A 24,795-nucleotide genomic window follows, 5' to 3' on the forward strand; every position below is an offset into this window, starting at 1 on the left:
TAGACTCAGCTAGTTATATTTAACAAAGATATTTAAGAGATTTATATGAACAAACAATTATACAATCTGTAGTTGGAAAGTTTGGTTTATTTAATTTCTTCAAAAAGTACTTAGTAAGGGGTAGCTAGGTAGCACTGTAGATAGAGCAATAGGCCTAGAGTCAGGAAGATTCAAATCTGGTCCCAGATACTTCCTAGCTATGTGACCCTGGGCAAGTCACTTAATCTCAATTGCCTAAAAAATGATACTAAGAAAGAAAGCAAAGGTCATATTAAATATACACATATATTTATGTTAAATATATATACATACATATATCTATATAGATATAGCTTTACTAGCTATGTGAAAGGTATGCTTAGTTAAATCATATCATATAACATGAGTAAAGTACTGTGCAAACCATAAAGTACCATATAAATGCTAACTCTTTTAGAAGGAGCTGGTCTGGGGAGATAATTAGTTTGGTTTTTGGACTTGTTGAATTTGAGGAACCAATGAGGAATCTATGGGGGAAAGCCCAGCATGTAATTGGAAAAGGACTAAAACTTGGTGAAAGCTGGAAATAAAGGTCTATGTCTAGCAATATGTGTAAACATGATTATTATGACCGTGAAAAAGGATGAGGTCACAAAGGAAAAGAAAATACAAGAAAAAAGGGCCAAGGACAGGATTTTGGAAATATATGAAAAAGGATTGTTTATTAAGCCATTTTTCACTTGTGTCCAACTCTCCATGACCCCACTTTGGGTTTTCTTGGCAAAGATACTGGAGTGGCTTGCCATTTTTGTTTCCAGCTCATTTTACAGATGAAGAAACTGAGGCAAAACTTGCCCACAATCACCCAGCTAGGATTAGGTCTGAGGTCAGATTTGAACTTGCAAATGTGAATCTTCCTAACTCTATCCATTGTGCCACTTAGCTGCTGGAATAAGAGAGAGACTTCTCTAAATATGGTCAGAAAGGAGGAGAAAATACAGATAAGGTATGGTCAGAAAGGAAAAAGTAGAAGTAAGGTGACAAAGTAAGGCAGAAACAGATATTGCAGAGAAACCTAAAATGGCAAACCCGGAGGCGGCTAGTTCAGTGAATTGAGTGCCAGGTCTAGAGATGGGAAATCCTGGGTTCAGATTTGGCCTCAGAAACTTCCTAACTGTGTGACCCTTGACAAGTCACTTAACTTCCATTGCACAACCCTTACAACTCTTCTGCTTTGGAACCAAAACACAGTATTGATTCTAAAACAAAAGGTAAGGGTTTAAAAAAAAAAGATGATGATGACTAAGAAAATCCCATGCAACTAGAAAATTAAGATACCACTGGAGACTTGTGAAAATTTTTAATAGAATGATGGTGGTGATGAAACCAGATTGCAAAGAATAAGGAATAAGGAAGGGAAGCAAAGAAATAGAGATAGTTGGTCTGGAGTATTCTTTTTGGGAAAAAGAGAGAGGGGAATGGTTAAGATAGTCAAGAGAACTAAGGGGGAACTGGGCAACTGGGTAGTTTAGTGGATTGAGAGCCAGGCCTAGATGGGAAGTCCTCAGTTCAAATCTGGCCTCAGACATGTCCTAGCTGTGTGACCCTGGGCAAGTCACTTAACCCCCATTGCCTAGCACTTACCACTCTAATGCCTTGGCACCAATATACATTATTGATTCTAAGATGGAAGTAAAGAGTTTAAACAAAAGAGAGAGAAATGAGGAAGGATTTTTCCCGCTTTGGATGGGGAGACCGTGGTATGTCTATAGATGATAGTAAAGGGAGACAATGGAGAATGAGTGACTGGAGAAGAAAGAAGAAATTATTATTGTTTCCCAAAAGAAGTAGCTTTGCAAAGGAAGAGTACTTCTTCCTCCTCATCAGGAGGGAAGGAAAGAATGAATGAAGATACAGAGGGAATTCTTTTGGATAGTTTCTGTCTTCTCAGTAAAATAAAGGAAACACTGATGAGAAAAAGAGAAGTATGGTTAAGGGCTTAGAATCATAACTTTAAAACTGAAAGGACTTAGAAGCTATCTACTTGACTCCTTTTTCATGTTACAAATAAAGAAACTGAGGCTCAGAGAGATTAATTGATTTGCCAAAGGTCACATAGCTATTAAAAGTGGAAGAAGAGCATTTTGGATCCAGATACTCTTGACTTCAAATTCATTGCTGTTTCCATTGTATCAACCTGCCTCTCTGAAGAGTGGGAAAGGTTTTGAAAAACAACTCTTGGAAATGAAGGACTAACAAAATATGAAAAATATATATANTTGTATCAACCTGCCTCTCTGAAGAGTGGGAAAGGTTTTGAAAAACAACTCTTGGAAATGAAGGACTAACAAAATATGAAAAAAAAAAAATATATATATATATATATATAGTGAAGCATGAATGGGACCCAGCTAAAGTGAAATAATATGAATATAATGGATCAAAACAGCTTTGTTCCATGATTCTTTCTAATAATACTTAATACCATGTGAGTAGAATTAGATTAGGAGAGTTCCCCTGGAAAGGTTCAGGGTTGATGGTGAGGGAATCTGTATTGATCATTGAAATAGGGTTCAGACTTTGGTAGAGAGACAAATGAGGTCAAAATTATCTCCCAAAATAAATAGAGAATTGAATAATTATATCTTATAGCGAGGATACTATTCCAAATTTGGACTCCTTTTATACACTATTCTCTTCTGCAATATCACTAAAAACATGTGTATTGAGAATATGTACATAACATAAACTTTTTCTATTTTATTGAATTTTGATGAATCATTTAATTTTAAGTATTTAGAAAAATGCATACCTTCACTTTTCCAGAAAGTCTGTAATTTCTGAACCCTTCATTAAAAAGTTATGTGTTACTCATTTATAATTGCAGTAAGCTACAAATACTAATTTTGTGGAAAGAGATGATTCGTTTTGCTTTTCTATTTAAGCTTCCTCTTATTCAGAGTAATATTAATGTCATCCCACATCCTACAAACCAATAGCTATCATATTGGTCCAGGATTTTCATTTTTATCTGTGAGTTTCTTTTCAACTTCATCCTTTGTCCTCACCTTGTAATCATTATGTTTTGCCCAGTACTTTTGAACAATTATTGGATATAATTGTTACATTTAATATTTGAAAAGATGATGATGGTTTTTCAAGCCCACTAACTGGTTTAGCACTCCAAAATAGATAATATAAACCTAGAACTGTAAGAATAAGGTTAGAGTTGGAAGGAACTTTAAAGATAATCTACTCCCCCAAATCCTCAATTTAAAGAAAATCCGGATCTAGAAAAGTTGGGTGACTTGTTCAAAGTCATCTAGTTGATAAGTAGCAAAGCAGGAACCCAAACACAAGCCCTCTGATCCCAAATCTAGTGTTCTGTCCACTAGTTATTATTAATAATCTTAAATTAATTACTTGAAAATTGATAATTATTATTAATTAATAATAGCTAACATTTTAATAATGCTTTATGGTTTATAAAATGCTTTACATACATTATCTTATTTTATCCTCACAACAGTTCTGTGAGGTAGATTCTATTGTTGTCCCCACTTTGTAGATAAATAAACTGAAGCTAAGAGAAGTCAAAGGTCTTGCCCAGAACATTTAAAGTTAGAAAGTGTCTGAGGAAGGATTTGACCTCAGATCTTCCCAACTTTAGATCCAGAAACAACACAAGGACACTCTAAAGGTCCCTCTGAAGAACTTTGGTATCAATTGAGAGACATGAAAGATACTGGCACAGGACCATCCAGAATGGTATGTCCCCATTAAAGAAGGGGACAAAGCAGAATTTCAGTAGCTCAAAAAAAATAATCCATGAGATGAGCAAATTTAGAGACATCTCCATCCCAAATGTTCATATGGGCTATTTGTGATCAGTGGTAGAGTCTTGTGAACTCATATTAATCTTCTCAGCCATAGACAGACACTATATGTTGACCCTGAAAGAGTAATGTCATTTTGGTCCTCTTCATGTATTGAAGGACAGTAACAACCAACCAGTACCAAATAGCCAAGATGTTAAGAAATGATCTTTCAGAAGTAAATAAGGTGTCTCAGACGGATGGTTGGTTTACTGGTCTCTTTTTAAAGATTTCCAGATATGAAAACTGTATCATTCCCTTAAAAAGCTGTTCCAGAAGTTAGTGACTGACAATAAAAGCATTCTTCCTTATGCCCACCAGAATCTCTCCTGTTTTCATTTAAGCCCATTTTCTCTTGTGGAGTACTCAGCAGACATCAAACACAATTGCTCTGTCTTATTCATTAAAAAAATTTCACATAATTAAAAACAGTAACTAAGTCACCCCTTGATATTAATTCTCTAGGATAAACAAGTTCCTATTCCTTTAACCTTTCCTCCTAAGACCTGTTTTCCATCCTTTTGATCACAGGAATTGCTCTTCCTTTGTCTATTTCTTCACTTCTTTTTTTAAAAGCAATGGCCAAAAATGCTGACACTTATTTCTAAACAAGCACAAAATAAAATGGATATTTCCCTATACATAGTAGAATAGAAAGAGGATTGACCACACATGAAATGATAGACACTCATAAAAAAACAGTAAGAGATCTGGCCATGTGATACAGAATTACTGAACAGAAAATACTTGTCCCTAATAGGTAATTAGGGGATTGAAGTATTCCAGAGTTAAGAAGGACAAAGCACATGAGCTATTTCTTCAAATATGTGTGTGCCCCAAAAGCTTGGCCAGAAGCCCCTGTCTTCTAATGAGTTAACAGGTATAGAGATGGGTAACTCTTTTGCTGCCATATACTTTTTCATGAGAGGAAGAAATTGTAGTTGTCTTATCTTTACTTCATCTCTGAGCTTTAGCAGGACAGCAGAAAATCTCAGATCATCACATTTTCTGGCAGAGGGACTTAGATATTAGAGAAAAGGTCCAGCAAAAGTAGGTTGAAGCTCAATAAAAACAAATGCAAAGGAATAAGTTTAAGGATGCAAAAAGGAATTACAGAGATGCAAGTGGCCTTCTTACTGCATAGCCATAGTGGATCATAAGTGATTTGCTCAAAGTCCCTAAGTTCAGTAGATAGAACTGACGGCCAAACAAGGATTCCAACCCATTAGTCTGTACAAAGAATCCATCTATTGTGCTTGTCTTGCTCTATATTGCCTAGTGTCCGGTACGCTGTACTTTAATGCACCTGACATCGCCTGACTTTTAGGTAGTTCATTCCCTAAGCTCTTTGGAAGGCCAGACCTGTGTACTGTTGCATCATTAAATGAAGTTAACACCACATTTTTCATTCCATAAAGTTCTGAACAGTCTCCATCTGGAAGGCATTAAGCGCATGTCTATTTGCAGATGTGTTAACCCTCATTTTAATTGCTGTACAAGACTCAATTGCTGAGCAAGATCTTCTTGTGATTCTATCATAGAGGAGGCTTTACCATTTCCTGAATGAAGAATTTACTTAATTGGGGGTTATATCTGCATAACTCTTTTCCCTCCTACTTTGAATCAAAGCTGTGTCTCTATATCATGTGATACTAGAAGTAAAAATGAAGTGCTTAGGGGAAAGATTTGTTTTTTGAAGTTTCTGTTTAGACTTTTTCAAAATAAATATTCTTAGGGCTGTTACAGATAGGACTACAGGATCATAGATTTCAGAGATGGAATAGACCTTTCATTTTACAGATGAGGAAACTGAGGTGAGAGATGTTAAGCGACTTAGCAAAATGTAAACATAAATGACAGAGTGGGGATTGAATTGGGTTTTATCTGCATAAATCCTTTCCCTTCCACTTGAATCAAAGCTGTGTCTATATCATGTGATATCTGAAGAATGAAAATAAAATGCTTGAGAGAAAGACTTGTTTTTTCATTCAAGTATCTCTAAATACATCCAAATCCGAACTTATTCATTGAATGCCACATTCTAGGATAAAATGATGAAAATAAAATGATGAAAAACCATAACTGTAGCATTTTTCCTCTTTAAATATAATTTTGGTTTTTTTTCTCATTAGCAAAAATCTATTTTCTCTTCTTTCTGCTTTTTCTCTACTATTGAAAAAAAAGGAAACTAAAACCCTTATAGCAAATATGCAGAGTCAAGGAAAATGATTTCCCGTATTGGCCAAGTCCAAAAACATATCTCAATCTGTATTCTCATTTCATCTGTCAGATTATCTCTGTCAGATTAGTGGAATGCTTATCTCCTGCCCTTTAGAATCATGGTTGGTAATTATGTAGACCAAAGTTCTTAAATCTTTCAAAGCTGTTTATTTTCACAGTGTTGCTGTATAAATTTCATTCTGCATCAATTCATATAAATCTTCCTAGGTTTCTCTAAACCTGTTCTTCCCATCATTTCTTACCTACCAATCACATAAATAATTTTTTATTTTCCCATCATTTCCCATTTGATGGGTACTCCCTTAGTTTCTAGTTCTCTGCCACCACAAAAAGAGTTGTTATATATATTTTATACATATGGGTCTTTTTCCTCTTTCTTTTATGTCTTTGATGTTATAGGCCTAGTCACTGGAGAAATATGCTTTTTAAATTGTTTTAGTTTTAGACTTTTAATTGTCAAAGTAGATGTTTTCAGGACTTTTGAGGATAGTACCACAGGTCCATAGATTTAGAGGCAGAATAGATCCTTATCATCAATTCCAACTCCCTCATTTTACAAATGAAGAAACTGAGACCTAATTTATTAAGCAACTTGTCCATGTTATATGGCAAAGCAGGAATTTAAACACATGTTCTCTTACTCCAAAACCAGCTTTATTTCCACTTTATCATGTTTCCTTCCTTCTCCCTATTTTGCTTTTCTGTAGTAGACACAATAAGTACAGCAATGATTTATTCTTCCCATTAATTGCATTTCAACCATTGTCTTCCCCTCTCAGCATTGAAGGGGATTTGCATCCAACTAAATCAGCAAGCAGCCCTGCCTCCTGCTACAGTGGGCACTCAGTAGACAATTAATAAATACTGTTGACTGAGAGACTGACTTCCTAGCTAGGGAAGACTCCCTAGAGAACATGAGACTTTAGGAGATATTCCGTGGAAAAGAAAGGAAAGAGAGAACTGGAGAATTGTAAAAATTTAGAATTATTGAAGTCGATTGAATGGGAGAGCAGAAGGAGCCAAAAGTGAACTTGTTCCAGGTAATTGTTTGTATTGTGATAGGAGGCATCATTTCTAGAGAAATATTTGTGCAATAAGAGCAGACGGAAACCTCTGCAGCTTGGTACGTCTGTCACTGAAAGCACTGCAGATATTAATATCAGGTATGCATTCTTTAGTCCAAATCCCTGGAAGTAAAAAGTCCCCAACACAGATAGTGTGTCCTGCCTTTTCCTTGGCTATTAGCATAGACTTAGCATAGCATATCTCTTTTATTATGTTTTTTTCAGTATCTCTTCTTAACCCACATGCCATTCTCCTGGTAACACATTCCCAGAACACATAATACATTTCCTTTTTTCTAATGTCTCTTTTTCCCTTAGGGAAAAAAAAGTATTTGACTTCACGGTCCTCTTAGAATCTACCCTTATTGGCATAATTGTTATATATGCCATGATGTCTTTGGTATGAAAAAGAGCCTACCCCCCAACTCTTAGGAACTCATAAGAATAATATAAATAATACATAATAATAATTTGAATTTATATAGTACTATATGAATAATATACATAATATATACTATAATAATAACTAGCATTTATATAGTATTTTAAGTTTTGCAAAGCACTTTTATAAATGTCTCATTTTAGCTTCACACTAAATCTGGGAGATAGAAGCAATCACTATCCCCTTTTTATATATGTGGAAACTGAGACAAGTATTAAGTAACTTGTATGGGGTCATACAGCTAGTATTTTTTTAATTGTAAATTTATTTGTTTGTTACCTTAAAATTCCCAGATAACTCCCTCCCTCCCCTCCTCACACTAATGAAGGCATCATTTGCCAAAAAAAAAATGTGTATATATAAAATTATATTTTGCTTATTTCTATTTATCAGTTCTTTCTCTGGAGGTAGACATACACAAGTCATTAATATTCCCTTGGTTTTGCCCAATTCACTCTTCATAATTTCATCTAGGCCTTTCCGTGTCTGAGGTCAGATTCAAACCCAGGTTCTCCCAACTCCAGGTCTGGCTCTCTATCCACTGAGCCATCTAGCTGTCCCTCTATATTTTTTTAAATTAATTTGCTCATCATTTCAACTATTAAGTGTCTTGAATTCAAACTTGAACATGTCTTCCTACCTAATTATGAATATGGTCAGAGAATTTTTCTTTCCCACTAAATCTACTTTTTCTCTAAACATTCCTTTTTTATTAAGGCTAGCACCTTCTTTCCAGTACACCAGGTTCATAGCTTTATTTGTTTGTTTATTTATTTATTTTGGTTCATAGCTTTAAATTACTCTTCAGTCTACTTTTTTTCTCTATATCCAGTCCATTGTCAAGTTGTATCCACTGTCATTATATCTTATTATCTGTCCACACTTACACAATCACATCCTAGGTCAGGCTCTCATCAGCTCTCAGCTGGACTATTGCCACAGCCTCCTAATTGGTCTTCCTGCCTTTAGTCCTTATTTTCTCTAGTGTCTCCTTCATATAGTTGCCCAAACAATATTCCCAAAGCACAAACTTGGATCACTTGATCAAGGATCTTTAGTAGCTCTCTATTATTTCTAAATTAAAATGTAAATTCCTCTACCTGACATAGAAAGTTCTTTACAAACTGATTTCCAACCTACTTTTCCAGACTAATTTTATCTGACCCCACCTTAATGCACTTTACATTCCAGCCAAATGGGCCTGCTTGCTATCCCTGAACACACCATTCCATTTCCTGTTCCCATGCCCAAAGGCTTAGTGCTTAGAACAGCTCCTCCCTTCTTAGAATCCCTATCTCCTTTCATAGTTCAACTTATATGTCATCTCATATAAGAAGCTTTTCCTAAGCTTCCCTTTCTGTTTTGGTGTTTTCTTCCATCCCAAATTATCTTATATTCACTTACTTATTTATTATTGTTACCCCCCAAGAGAATGAAAGACCTTTGAGAACAGAAACTTTTTCATTTTGTATTTCTGTCTTCAGAACTGAACCAAGGATTTTGCCATAATAGAGACTTAATAAATGCTTATTGAATTGTTTTAAATTCTCCACTAGTCTGGAAGCTCCATAGGGGATGCTTTTTTGTATTTTCCACAGTGCCATGTGCAAAGTTAGATGCTCAGTAAACAATAGGTAAATGCTAGGAGCCTCTGGAGTTTCGTAGGGATCTGCCTTTGTGCAGAAAAAATCTTGTAGGTACATTCTGATTTTAAAATTGTTATGAGTAGAACAAACTAAGGATACCCTTTAGAACAAGGTTTATTAACCTGGGGTCACTAAACTTGTTTTTTAAGAGTATTTTGATAACTATATTTCAATAGCATTTATTTCTTTTGTAATCCTACATATTTGATTTTAGGTATTTAAAAAAATTATTTTGATAAAAGGATCTGTTATCATCATCAGATTGCCAAAAGTGCCAAGATGAAAAACCCCTACTCTAAAGTTATAGGGTAAAGTAGCACTAAAGAGACTTAAACCAACACCAGAATTATGTTTAAGAAAGTTGTAAAAGCAATTTGTTAACTCTGTACTCTTTTCCTTAGGAAAAACTGTGTAGAAAATCTAATGGATGAAGATGAGAAGGACAGAGCAAAGAGGTAAGAGCTATTCTTAACCTACATTTGTATTCTTATTGCCAGATTTTTGCCTTTCCTTACTATTATTTTTTCTTCTGAAGATTTGCTAGGATGTCTGTTTTTAATCTGACGCTAATATCTCAGGGTCTCCATTTTCTAATAGTTTCATCCTTGAGATTGTGTCTTCTGAGTAGACTTAGCATGCCAAATTGCTTCCTATGGCTGCATATTTCTCTTCAGTTCATTATAGGTCTTGAGACCTTTAAAAATGGTTATAAGGGACAGTTGGGTGGCTCATTGGATAGATAACCAGGCCTGAGACAGGAGGTCCTAGGTTCAAATCTGGCCACAGACACTGCCAGCTCTGTAACTCTGGATAAATCACTTAACTCCAATTGCCTAGACCTTACACTTCTGCCTTAGAACCGATACTCAGTATTGATTCTAAGACAGAAGATAAGAGTTTAAAGAATAATAATCATTAAAATTAATGTAATAGGTAAGTTCTAATGATGTGGATAGACACTTACTCCCTGGATTTCTATGGATATGTCACTTAACCTACCTAAACCTCAATTTCCTCATCTATAAAATGAGGGGGTTAGACTAGTTAATCACTAAGTCCACTTCCAGCTCCAAATCAATGGTTCTAATTCAACCAAAGCTCCTTCCCATTTTCCATAGGCAGTAGTATTTTGATCCAACTGCTTGGTTTGTAATTTATAAAAAAAATTAAGAGATAATGAAACTATGTTAATAACTAGCCTACCAACATCAGATGTGTTGATGTGAGTCTCCTTTTCCATGAGGCTCCCTGGTTGCCTCACCCATGGGACCACAACATAGGCAAAGTTGTCCAAACTCTGAGAGAAAAAAGTCATTTCTTCTCCATCCCACTTGAAATACATTTCCAAACAGTAGAGAGAGTAGATGGTGAGGAAGCAGATATACTGAACATACATAGACAGTTTTTTGAAGAAGTTTAGCAACGAAGGAAGGAAAAGAGGTGGGAAAGTAGCTGAATAGAATAGACAGAATCAAGAGAAGGCAATTTTAGGATTAGGGAGGCAGACTGGAGTATGTTTGTGAAGGAGCCATTGGAAAGGGAGTCAATGATAATGATGATAATGATGTTAGCTAATATTTATGTAATACTTTCTGTGGGCTGAGAATGTGCTACTACAGGAATGTGAGACTACAAAGTGAAGATCTCATTTGAGCTTCACTGTAACCCTGGAAGTTATGTGCTATTTTTAGCCCCATTTTACAGATAAGGAAACTGAGGCAAATAGAGGTTAAGTGATTTGCCCGAAGTCACACAGCTAATAAGTGGATGAGGATGGATTTGAACTCAGGTCTTCCTAACTCCAGACCCAGCTTTCTATACACTTTACCACTTAGATATTAATACACATGAGAAAGAATGGGGATGACTACTGCAAGGAGGATGGAGGTAAGAATGGAATGGAATATTAGGATTAACCTTAGTCAGGAAAAGAAATGTCTCTTCTGTAGCCAGAAAAAGGAAGAGGGAGTATATAAAGTTGCTGAGAAGTTTTGAAAAATGGAGATGGTGAGGTGTTGAGCAAATTCACATTGGAGAACATTAATCTTAGTGAAATAGGAGAACAAGAATATTTTGTTTGGGGCTTTTTTCATGCAAGTGGGAATATTTATTGCCTTTGGCCAGGAGCAAGCTTCCATTCCAGCCCCTTCCCTCAGAGTTAGGTCCTTTTCCAATTCAGGAAATTGTGTGGTAGGTACCTCCCTTGGTTGAAGATTTGGCCAATTCCACATTAAGAGTGAAATGTATGTGTGTGGTGGGGGAGCAGATTACAAATGGTAGTGGAGAGAAGAAAAGCAATCACAACAGGGAAACTGATAAGGAGTCACCTAAGAGAATTGTTGAGGATCAGTGAAAGCTCAGCTGAGCCTTACATGTGATAAATTTATAGAGAGTAAAATCAACTTGATTTTTGTCACTTTTCTCCAGTTATGCTCAACAGTCTGAGAAGTTTTATAGAGATACTGAAGACTGGGGGTTAGTCAGAATGAAGGTTAGCAGATAAAGAATAATGGAAGGTCAGGGGAACAAGGGATTCTGGGGTAATGATTTGTGAAACAAAAAGTGGCAGATCCTGGGCTGAGCATAGAGACAAATGAAGTCAGACATGGGGAGATAGAATGGGATGGATAGGGGTAGAGTAAAGCCCCCAGGGGGGGTCATATCAAAGGAAAAAATGTGATTGAGAGACAGGACTGGAGGCTATGATTGTGGGATGGAATGTTCAGGCTCCTAGAAAGAGTACTCCAGAAGAAAGTGAAGTCTCTGGTATGGTTATTCTGCTGGTTGGTGACTGAAGCAGGGCAGAAGTAAATGGAAGACATATTCTGTATTTATGCTAATCACCATTAAGGCCATAGGCTGGAAGGATAGGGAGACTACAAAAGAAATAAAAGATAGGATCACTCTCAAGTTACTGCCATTTAAGATAGTGGAACAAACTAATCCATACATGAAGTACTTAGATTAGATATCCCTATAAGATACTTTAAGATTCAGGGATATAATAAGTGAGGAACCAGTCAACAGGAATTCTTCCTGGCCAAAGAAAGCAAGCTTATATGTGGAAACATGTCAAATTGTAAAATAAATTTATCACTTACACAACTGATGGAAATATTGAGTATTTCACCTTCACTAGAATAGATTCTTCTTGTTGTTCAGTCATTTTATTTGTATCCAGCTCTTTCCTGACCCCATTTGGGTTTGTGGTGTTTTTTTTTTTTTTCCAGCAAAGATACTGGAGTGGTTTGCCATTTCCTTCTCTCGTTCACTTTACAGATGAGGAAACTGAAGCAAATGGAGTTAAGTGACTTGCCCAGGGTCACAATGCTAATGCCTGAGGCCAAATTTGAAGTCAGTTTCAGCACTTTATCCCCTGTGCCCCCAACTACCTAAAACAATGATTAGCCCATAGTTAAAATTAATTAGTATTCCTTTTCATATCAACTGGAAAACTGTGATTCCACAAACCCCTCAGGTGATAATGTATAGAGTGAGGTCTAGGACTTCATAATTTGTGGTTCATTTCTCTAGAAAGCGTCCTTGAGAGCCCAGGATGATTCCTGTACTCTCTAGCTGAGTAGATGCCAATTCTTACACATAATGTAGTTGTTAGCTTTCACTGTCTATAAAAAGACTCAGGTGGGAGGGAGGAGTGGAAACAATTCAGACAAGAAATCTTTCAAGGCAAGTAGAAACTGAACATACTCAACAAGAGTCGAAATAGGAGTTTGAGAAAGAAGGTCCTAAGTTATTAAGAATATGAGGGTTTGACTCTGTTTCCTTGATTTTTTAAACCTTTACCTTCCATCTTGGAAATAATACTATGTGTTGCTTCCAAGGAAGAAGAGAAGTAAAAGCTGGGCAATGAGGGTTAAGTGACTTGCCCAGAGTTACATAAGTAGGAAGTGTCTGAGGGCAGATTTGAACCCAGAACTTCCCCTCTCTAGACTTAGCTCTCAAATTATACTAAGCAAACAGTCTTTTTACTGAGGTGTCATAGTGGACTAATGATATGCCATAGATTTAGAATTGGAAGCCACCTCAGAGGCCAAATTTCCATTGTTCAGAGCCCAATTTCTTCATTGATGATGAAGGAACCAAGACCCAAGGAGACTTAAAGGTCACATAGGTATTACGTATTGGCAACAGGATTTGATCCAAAATCCCCTTCGAATGATTGCTTTTTCCACTATACCACACTATTTACTGTGACATCAAGGAGGTACAGTTGAGAGATGGACTTAGTGTCGGGAAGTCTTGAATTCAAATTTGGCCTCAGCTGCTGTGTGACCTTGACAAGTCACTTAATTTCTCTCAGCCTTGGTCTCCCTATCTGTAAAGTGGGGATTATAATAGCACCTCCTTCTCAGATTCCTGGGATGATAATGAGATAATATGCATAAAGAACTTTGCAAACCTTAAGGATCTATATAAATGTCAGGTGTTAATTAGCTGTTTTTGTTGTTGTTCAGTCTTTTTCAGTCATGTCCAATGCTTAGTGACCCAATTTGGGGTTTTCTTGGCAAAGATACTGAAGTGGTTTGCCATTTCCTTCTCCAGCTCATTTTATAGATAAGGAAAGTGAAGCAAACAGAATGAAGTGACTTGCCGAGACTCCCACAATCAGTAAGTGAGTGAGGCCAGATTCGAACTCAGTCTTTCTGATTAGAGGCCTGAAACTATCTACTGCATGATGTAACTGCTCTTATTAGGCAATGAGCACCTATAAAATTCTGTGTATTGTGGACAACTATCACGTTGTTTTGTGTGGACAAATATCACGTACCCTACCTTCAAAGAATATCCCCAGAACCAGAAGCAAAACATGAATCAATTAGGGAACTACACAAGAAACAATATAATTAATGGTAAAGATGTATTCTACCAAAAACTGAATGTGGGGAAATGAGACTAGTACAACTTCTGCACACAGAGGATAGCCTTCCTCCCCAAAAAGTCATATGGCTCCATTGTAGAAGAGTTCTCTCACTTCATTGTTTCATTTCTTTTTCTGTAAGCTCAATAGGTTAGAAATGAAAAGTTATTACAGTCAGTCATGAAAATCATAGCCCAATTTATCAGTTTGTGTTTCACTGGATAGCACTATCCACCTTCTGGTTTGGATGTGATTTATCTTCCGTGGCTGAATATTGTTTCTCACATGTGCCTTGTCATCATAAAAAAAGTCTCACAAAGGAAGAGTACAACAAATGAAAATCTTTGTGTCAAATCTGCAAGGCTTGAGGAGAATATTTGTTATTTTTTGTGGTTTGGATGGGTTAAATGGAGTATATTAGCAGGCATCCAGTGAACATGAGGTCATGTTAGCAACGTTTTTACTTCCATGCTACCATAATTTCCAGATGTGGTTTGGTACCTAAAACAAAGTGAAATTTGGTCTGTACCAGGCAGAATGCTAATTGTTCCTTTGGCCCAATAAAGAGTTTAATAGAAAGGACATGTCTGTTTGATGCATTAGTTTTTGCTCTTTTCCAGTTTAAAAAAAAAAAACATTTAGTGGTGAAATAAATGATCGGTAGACTGGGAAATTTAGAAATCAGGAAGACTTTCCCAACTCCTCTTAATTCTAGTGCCTGCCCTCTGTTATTTATTTGCATGTTGTCTCTCTATTAGACTGCAGACTCTTTGTGGGAAGGGACTGACTTTTGCCTCTTTTTGTATCTCCAGGATTTAGCACAGTGTCTGGCATATAGTAGGTACTTAATAAATGTTTGCTATTGATTGCTTTATTAATACTAGAGCAGACATGACATTTTGATAGCACATACAAACAATCTTTGGGTAGAAGAACCAAATCAGAGGTTGGAGGTTTATAGTCCTAGAGGCAAAAGGGACCTCAAGATTCATCCTATTCAATACAGTGATAGTGGTGACCATAGAGCACTTAGAGCTTAGTTCACAACAAAAATGCCAAGGTCATCTACTGCATCCCAGGTCATCATCAGTCATCCTGACTTTTGGTCTTGCCACTAGACCTTGATGACTCTGGAAAAGAAACTGAGACTGATGACTTTGTGCAACTATGCCTCACTTAAATCCAATTCATGCACAAGTCAAGACATAACTCCATAATGTCATCAAGCCTCTTCAAAAATGATGGACATGGAGCAGCTAAGTAGTACAGTGAATAGAGTGCCAGGCCTGGAGTCAAGAGGTCCCCGGTTCAAATGTGACCTCAAATACTTCCTAATTGTGTGATCCTGGGCAAGTCACTTAACTCCAATTGCCCAGGCTTTACCATTTTTCTGCCTTAGAAACAATCAATTCTAAGACAGAAGGTAAGGGTTAAAAAAATGAAGGATAAACAACAGCAACCACCTTCATTTTATAGATAAGGAAACTGAGGCCCCAGGGAAATTAAGTGGCCCATCTAAATGAATCTGCTTGAATTCTCAAAGTACTTTAGAAACTAAAACGTCTTATTCAAAGAAAGAAAAGCATTTCTCTTAGGACTTGGGGGAAGCAATATTTTTTGCATAATTTAAGTAAAATCTATTTCAAATAAGATTAATCTTATGTTTGGTCCAAATATTCTCTGATAGCTGTATGGTTAAGTTTCAGTATCTCATTCTTAGTTATTGGAAAGAAAATGTTGGCTTCACTGATCCTGAGTTCCCAAACTACTGTGCCAACTCTCAACTAATTTACAATTATGCACATTAGACTTCAAAATGGTAGTATCATCATGTTGTAAGTACAAGACTGCTTTATGATGTGGCAAACCACCCCCAATGAAAGTAGAAATCTGGGGACAAGCTAGCTGGCAGAATGGACAAGCCCAGGCCCTGGGCAAGTCACTTAACCCCAATTACCACTCATCTAACTTGGAACCAATTTTTATATCAATCCTAAGACAGAAGGTAAGAAGTTTGGTTTTTTTTTAAAACAGAAATCTGTGGACAGAGTATATAAAAGAAAAAGAAAACCTTCAAGTAATGTGTCTTCAGAAGCCCAAATGGAAGAAACGAGTATAAAACAGAAAGAATTTTAGAATAGGCAATCAGGGTTGTTAGTTCCTAGAACAGGTTATTGTGGGAGGTTATGAAATTTTCATCCTATGATATCTCTTAAAATAGGATAAAGATCCATCTGCCTTCTGTGCTTCAGATGTATGTAAATTGGTGGTTAGATTATATGACCTCTTGAGTTCTCTGAAATATAGCCCTATGACTTAATGTTCCCTAAATCCTCCCACCCACCTCCAGTTTTGCAAAGCAGGACTTGGCGACTTGTCTCATGTCTGGCAGAAACAGCTCAGCATCCTTAACCATGAGTAACGGAGCCATTGGTTTTAAGAATAGATAATTTTATTTTCCTTTATTAGGGATTATGTAACAGTTCTGTTCTTGATGCAGCCTAAACAATGCCTTTCTCATTCTACAATGCTTATGGAACTCCTGGGCAGAGTATACCTATGAAACCCTTTTGTACTGGGGCAGGAAGGTCTGAGTTTCTTTATTCATCATATTCCCATGGGTGTCTAGTGGAGAAAATTGGACTTGACTACAGATGTGCCTTCCTGAAAAGTCTTGCATTGACTGGATTTTTGTCTATTAAATTTTTAAGTGCTTCCAGTGAACTTCTCTAAGAGGACACTGCAGTAAATGCTTTTTGCAGCTCAAAGAATACTTTGGTTATACAAATAATCACCCTATAATTTATTGATTTGGGAAGCTCACATTTTTAAATGTAGTGCTTTCTTAGGACAGAGAGCACCCCAAATCCATTGATTGTGAAATTATAAATTTTGTACATTGCAAGTTTGTTTGTTTTTTTGAGGTTGCCTGTAGGGGGTGCTAGGTAAAAGGAGACAAAACTGGAAGTTTGGCTAGAAACACCACTTCAGCTGAATTACTACTATTATTTGTGATCATTATTATCCCCATTTATACAGTATTTTAAAGCACTTTCCTTGCAACTACCTTATGAAATAGTAAGTATAAATACTATTATTGCCATTTCACAGGTGTCCATGATCATAAAGCTAGTGAACTGGGATTTAAATTCAAATTTCATGACTAAATTCAGCTAATTCATTTTTTATTAAGTTACATTATCGCTCTAGTTTGTGCCTCATTCATATTAGGCACTCTGGGTAATATAGTGTCAGTTAGTTGCTAGAGGCTTAGTTTCTTTTGAATAGAGAAGGAGCCCTGACAAGTTTGGTACCAAAGATGTAATAAACGACTTCCTTTCCTTCTTTGTAAAGATGGGAGACAAGGACTGAGGAATACTTAATCATGTTATTGTTGTTGTTCAGTTGTTTAGTCATGGCTAACTTTTTGTGATCCCATAGACCAGTGATGGTGAACCCTTTAGAGATGGAGTATGGAGCTCTGCCCCACCAGCCCCCAGACCAAGTGCTGTGCCTACCCCCCTCCAGACTGCCTGCCATGTCCTGCCCCCCCCCCAATTACTCCACACAGGAGAGAAAGCATTCTCATTGCGCTGCTGGGAGGAGGGGTGAGTGAAGTGAGAAATGCCCTCAGCAAGTATAGAGAAGGGGAGGGGAGTAGCCCAAGCACTCTTCACCCTTCCAGCTCTGCCACCTATGAGCTGCCCACCTTACTCACTGTGCACTCCCCTGGGCTGCTCAGTAGAGGGGAAGGGGATGTGAAAAAATGTTCTCAGGTATGGTCGAGAAGGGGAAGGGAGCAGCTCCTCTAAGTCCTCTGACATTTTAGTAATGAACTGAGGGAGAAAAGCCACATGCCCACAGAGAGTGCTCTGTGTGTCATTTTTGGTACCTGTGCCATAGGTTCACCATCACTGCCATAGACCATTACACGCTAGGCCCTTCTATCCCCTGATGAATGCCCATTGCTTCCATGACACTATCTACGTGTCTTCTCTCTGCCACCTTCTCTTTTCAATATTTCCCAACATCAAGGTCTTTTCCAATGTCTTCTCATTCCATTGTCCTTCTTCTAGCTTCGGATTATAAGGTCAAAGTATTTGAGGACTTCAGAATTTGACCTTCCGATGAATAAACTGATTTAATTTATTTAAGTATTGATTGATTTGATGTCCTTGCTGTCCAAGGAATTCTCAAAAGTCTTCTCCAAAACCATAATTTGAAAGCATTGTTTGTGCAATGCTCAGTTTTTCTCATAGTTCCAACTCTTGGAGCCATACATTGTTACTGGAAATATGGTCACTTTGACTATGTAGATCTTTAAATTTTGAAAAGCACTTCATACATGTTATTTCATTTGAACCTCACAATAAAAAAAGTTATTTTCCCCCTCTTATAAATGGGTCAGCTAAGTCTGAAAAGGTTTAGGTAATTTGCCCAACCTCACAATCTAGCAAGCATCTGAAGCAAGATTTGACCTCAGGTCTTTCTGACTGCAAGTCCTCCATTCTGTTTTTCCTATAATGTTGACTTCTATTCATATATTATTTCGTTTTGCATTTTTTTTCTGACTTCCCCTCTTGTAATGGATGGGTCTGGGAGGGAGAGAAAGAAGTGAAATGAAGGTAACATAAAAACAAATGATATACATAAAATTCTTAAAAATTAAAGGAATTAGGGCTGCTAGATGGCTCAGCAGATTGAAAGCCAGGCCTAGCAATGGGAAGGTCCTGAGTTTAGATCTGGATTCAGACACTTCCTAGCTGTGTGACTGTGGGCAAATCACTTTACCACCCCCTTGCCTAGGCCTTAATGCTTTTCTCCCTTGAAATGAATACAATATTGATTCCAAGACAGAAGGTAAAAGTGTTTATAAATAAATAAGGGAGTCCTACATCCAACTCTGACCTTTTTTGTAATTTTGGCTGAGTCAACTAGAGACAGCAATTGCTCCTGCTAACCTTGGCTGCTCATCAACTTCTATCACCATAAATATGTTAAACCTTACTCTAAGTGGTTCCAGCTCCTTAATCCTAGTCCCCTGCAGAGGACCATGCTAGACACCCTCAACCCTTAAGCCAAATATGGTCCAATGACCTCCCTAAGCTATATTGTTCCTTATCTACCAGCATACTTTTCACATAGGCAGTGAATACAAGTACTGAAACTACTATCCTGTGAAAACACTAATAGTCATAAATTGGATTCATCTTGGCTGCAAGTTAATAGGGAAAAGTACTCAGTCCAGCTAAGCACATCACTAACTCTGGTAATAACTTTCCATTTTATCGGAAGGCATTCATTTTCATAAGCTTTTGCTTGCCCCAGTTGATAATCATTTAGGTAGTATCTTCTGTTTCTCCCATCAGGATTTTATTCAGGTAACAGAGTGAGAAGAGATATTCTAGAGTAAATCAAAAAGCAAATTTTACTTTAAATATGAGGAATCTTGTCGTTTTGAGGTTAGTTGAGTATTAAAGAATTTTTTATTAAGAAAAATAGTCAAAATTCAATTTTTAATATCAACAGAAACAAATAAAGCGTAGGAAGACATTAAGAGGAACCTCCCTCTTAAGGGTGAATGATACATTCTTCCTCTTTAAACACATTATAATGTGGTTTCTAATTAGATTTTATTGACAGAAATACTTTTAAGATATTGTTTTTCTGCCCTGCCCCACCTCCTCCAGGAATGGATTAAAGCAAACAGAGGTTAAGTGACTTGTCCATGGTCCTGTAACTTTCATGTCTTCCTGAGTTAAAGCCTGGCACTCTAGCCATCTCGTTACCCTAAAGTCATTAAGATCTGAGTTCAAATCCAGCCTCAGTTTTCACAAATCCAGTGACTCAGTTTTTTTTCATCTGTAAAAATGGTGATAATTATATAGCCTTTCAGGGTTGTTGTGAACATAACATGAGATAATATTTGTAGAGCACTTTGAAAGTTCTATGTAGTATTTAAAAGAATTCTAAATATTATTTTCTGACTCTTTTATCTATTATATCTGTGTATTTGTTTTAAGGGAGGCTCAGTGCACCTCAAGTGTTCATAAATATTCTACCTCCTCCTTGAAACTAGTTTAGGAAAACCCACATCTAGCCATGTGAGAACCCAAAGAGGCTCTTCTTTTGCCCCAATTTCTGAACTTCTCTGATCATTGAATCTCAGCTTCAGGCACCTAGACTTATGATCATTCTAGTCCCTGAGCCTACTTGGCTTCTCAGGTTCAGCTGTCTGCCAGATTTGTTATCTGATTTTCCCCTCTGCCCTCTTCTTCTGTTGAGGACTAGAAGTTAAGTGACTTTCCCATTGTCATACAATTAGTATAAATAAGTCAAACAATAAATATTTTTATTAATTGCTTTCTGTATTCTAGGCACTAAGAACTGGATACAAAAAGATGCAAAAAATAACCCCTGCCCTCAAGGTGCTCACAATCTAATGAGGGGGTCAATATGCAAACAAATATATACTAGGCATGCCAAATATGAGATAAATGGAAAATTATTAACAGAGGGAAGGTACTAGAGTTACAAAGGAATTAGAGATGATTTCCTGTAGAAGATGGGATTTTAGTTGGGACTTTAAGGAAACTGGGGAAACCAAGAGGTGGATGTGAGGAAGGAAAGTGTTCTGGGAATGGGGGAGCAAAGAAAATTCCAGAGTGTCTTAAGAAATGGAATGTCTTGTTTGTGGAATAGCAAAAAGGCCAATATCACTGGATCAAAAAGTATGTGGTGGAGTAGTAAAAGTGTAAGAAGATCTGAAAGGTGAGGAATAAGAGGAGCTAGGGTATGAAGGGTTTTAGATGCCTACATATTTTGGGTTTGATTCTGGAAGTGATAGGGAACTCCTGGAGTTTATTGATATGCAGAGGTGATGGTGACAGGATGGGACCTTTGATTTAGGAAAATCACTTTGGTGTATGCCAGTAGCATACACCAAATGAAAGCTTTGATTTTTTTCCCATCTTTGTCAGACAGTTCAGGACTACCTTAAGCGTGGTGGTCTTAGAATCTTTTCCCAGGGGACCTCCTTGCTGATAATGAGGTCATTCCAGGATTATCTACCCTATGTCTTCTTTTCAGAGCTGTAAAAACTAATATCGGCTCATTTCCAGAGGATATCACAGTTTGTTCACAGAATGAGCACAACAGAACAAGATTGTGTTTCCATCACTTGTGATAGGAAGCTTCATCATAATCTTTGTAAGGACAATGTGAATAGTCATTATAGACATTACAGAATAATAATAAGCTGTGTTTTAACAACTCAAGTAATTTATAATGGACAAACTGGGACAGGAACAGGGCTTTTTTTGCTAAGGAGATTACATGTTACTTTTCAAATCTAGGCCAAAAAATTATTTATAATGCATATACTTAGAAAGTTAAGTTTTCCCAGCTGTGTGACCCTGGGCAAGTCACTTGACCCCCATTGCCCACCCTTACCACTCTTCCACCAAGGAGCCAATACACAGAAGTTAAGGGTTTAAAAAAAGAATAAAATAAAGATAAAACTAAGAAAGTTAAGTTTTCCTTTAACTTTTCCATGATTTTACATTACATATTTTCTACTGGACAAGCAAAGGGCATCTCAGTCTCTATGTCCATAAATGCAATTCTAGAATATAGATGCCTCTACTATTTATGTACTGTCTGTAGGAGGCAAACAAAGATTAAAAGCCATAAAAGTAGAGGCTATGATCTAAGACAAGAAAGGACTGAGGTAAAAAAGCAGGCCCAAAATGCTTGGGTAAAGGCTGTCATTTTTTTATTAAAGAGGAAAAAAATCTAAACAGAAGATTTAAGATATCTCCCCAGATTTTATCAGGAATCAGCCAATCTAAAATGTCATGAGAAAAGAATAAGATGCAGAGTTAGAAATAACAACATATTATAAAGCTATTTTGAAATAAATGCAGGTGATGCTGTAATGGCAATTTTTTTTTAAAAAAAAGACTAGCTCCTTGCTCTTTACTACCAGTTCTTGGTCTTCCCTCTGTTACCATGATTCAAAGACTTCTCTTTTTGTTATTCACTCCCTAAATCTTTATTACCCAGTCCAGGTCCTCATTTAGTCTTATATTAGCCTCTAGATCATTCTCCCTTTCTTCTCAGGGACTTCAGTACCTGGCACATTGCCATCCTCTCTCCCTTAGGTCCTACTCTAAAACTTGGGGACTTAAAGATTCACACATATCTTTCTTGTGAAAACTTGACTTCCTATTTCATCAGTCGCCTTAATCACTCATTGTGGTTATTAGCTTGTGACCTACAAGCTAATTATTCCTCAGCCAACCAGAGATGGTCTTCACCATCACTTCTAATTACACTTCTAATGACAATCAACTGTGTTGGCTGGATCCTCTTTAAAATTATTTTAGCTAATCTAAACTTGGCCTTTCCTGAAGCAAGGTAGTCCTTCTGCACCTACCTAATCAAATCTCTAGCAACTATTTCAAACCCCTTCTCTCCTCGAGATTTCAGTGAACTCATTTTTCTGTTGCCCTGGGTTATGGAAGTTCTCCCACAGAGTCAAGCCAAGCAAAGCCTCCCCTTCATCTCTGTATGACCAATCACAGTCTTTGTTCTGTTTGTGTTTCTGGACCAACTGTATAAAGGAAATGCTCTCATTTTTAGATGAATCATTGATTACCATAGGATCTTGGATCTTTTTTATTGGCAGTTATCCTTGCTAACAAATTGATTGTGCTTGTACTTTTGTGCCTCGGTTTCTTTTTATCATAGATTTTTATTGCAATAATTCCCTACTTGTTAAAATATAATTCATTTTATATTTTGTGATATTGTTTGATATTTGCCATGTTCAGCACCTTGTGATTTTTTTTAAGGTAGAAACGCCCATATAAGGCTCCCAGCTATTTTTATATCTTTGTGAGTTGCCAAACACATCGAGTAGCTGGTTTACTAGTGAAAGGCTTTTCCATGTTTCATTAGACTGGTCCCTGTAAAGAATTCTCAGTTCTTTTCTCAGACTATACTGAGCTTCTTTTTAACACAGTAACAGTAATAATAATAATACTAAACAATATATTATAGTATTTTAAGATTTACAAAGTGCTTTACAAATATTATCTCATTTTATTCTCATAAGAATCCTGGGAAATTGAGGCTATTATGATCCCCATTTTACAGATAAGGAAACTGAAACAGATTGCATTTAAATGACTTTCACAGGGTCAGACAACTCATATGTGTCTGTGATTATTTTCAAACTCTAGTTTTCCTGAGGTACAACATTCTATTTACTGTGCCACCTAGGTATATGGCAGGACTTGTTGGAGCTTGTACCTCATTGGCATAGCCTTTAAGAATTCAAGTTTGCCTCCATGCCATAATGAGGCATAAGAAGAAAAATTTGTGGAAAGCTGGCATATAACTGATTTTTAATAAATAGTAATTGAACTGATTTGAGTTGAATAGTTATAATTATACCATATAAAAATATTTATAATGTTAATATTTCTTTAGCAGTCTGTAAGAGAGAAGTATCCTAGTGACCTAATAAAAACATTCCAGTCAATATGGTAAATGTATACTTCTGTTGGAGATCATTAGTGGCACCTAGTTGACATAGTGAATAGAGCATTAGGAATAGAATCAGGAAGACGTAAATTAAAATTCAGTCTTGGATACTATCCATGTGATGTGGTTAAGACTCTTGATCTTTGTCTGCCTCAATTTCCTTAAATATAAAGTGGAGATCATAATAGTACCTACTTTCCAGGGTTGTTGTGAGGACCAAGTGAGGTAATATTTGTAAAGTGTTTAGCACAGCACCTGGCAAGTTGGTACTTCATAAATGCGTGTTTCTTTCCTTCCATTAGGCTATCTTTCTTCTTAGATATTTTGATGAATCCATAATCAATCATATGATGACAGACATTCTCTCTACGAACCCAGATCAAAACTCATATGTCATTTTATCCTAGGCAATTTTTGTTCAGCTTTCTACAAAAAGATTTTGGGAGAATGATTTCTGTGCAGAGAAAAGATTCTCAGAATCTCCCCACTGGGGAGCTGTAATCTCAAACAGACAAATATTACTGAGAGCTTCTCCTGAGAGTCTAACATGCATGGACAGACAAGTTTGGGAGAGAAGCTGAGAGGGAAATCTGATGGGAGTTGGGTGAGGGTACAAGTAAGGAAGAGAGGAAACAGGACACTAAAGAAATAGTCTAGGGAAATGGCTGACTGTGGCTAGGGTTGAGATCAACTAGGACCCTCTGTGGCCATTACTGTCTATATCTACCACCAAGGCCAGAGAGGAAAGCTCTGAGACCCAAGCTTATCCGATCAGTTGTGAAATTCCTCCTTACCCAACAATATTAATCCAGTGGTGAAGAGCCTTCCACCCTTTCCTTCTCCCTTTTTATCTGAGAGGGAAGTTAGCTGATCCAAAGTTTTTCAGTCCTTTAAGTTCATTTTTGATTCCTGATTTAATTAATATTTTAATCCTGGCTTATTCCAGATAAAATTTATTTAATTTTACCTTCTTTTTCTTATGTATAAAGAATTATGAAAAAGAGAAGTATGACTGGTTTTATATATAGGAAAAAGTCAAGTCATTGTTAAATCTTGAAACTGATATTGACAATGATAGCTATTTATTAATTTTTATAAATATCCCCAAATTGGCAAGACT

General features: G+C 36.7%; 1 protein-coding gene across 1 annotated transcript in view; it reads left to right on the forward strand.

The window, feature by feature from the left end:
- Nucleotides 1-24,795, forward strand: part of NPAS2 (neuronal PAS domain protein 2) — a 269,033-nt gene that overhangs the window by 147,097 nt on the left and 97,141 nt on the right. The window contains exon 3 of the mRNA XM_044669305.1: nt 9,649-9,702. Within this exon, the coding sequence (XP_044525240.1) occupies nt 9,649-9,702 (54 nt within the window). The remainder of the gene's footprint in view (nt 1-9,648; nt 9,703-24,795) is intronic.

The sequence above is a fragment of the Gracilinanus agilis genome, chromosome 3 (assembly GCF_016433145.1).
Source record: "Gracilinanus agilis isolate LMUSP501 chromosome 3, AgileGrace, whole genome shotgun sequence".
Lineage (NCBI taxonomy): Eukaryota > Metazoa > Chordata > Mammalia > Didelphimorphia > Didelphidae > Gracilinanus > Gracilinanus agilis.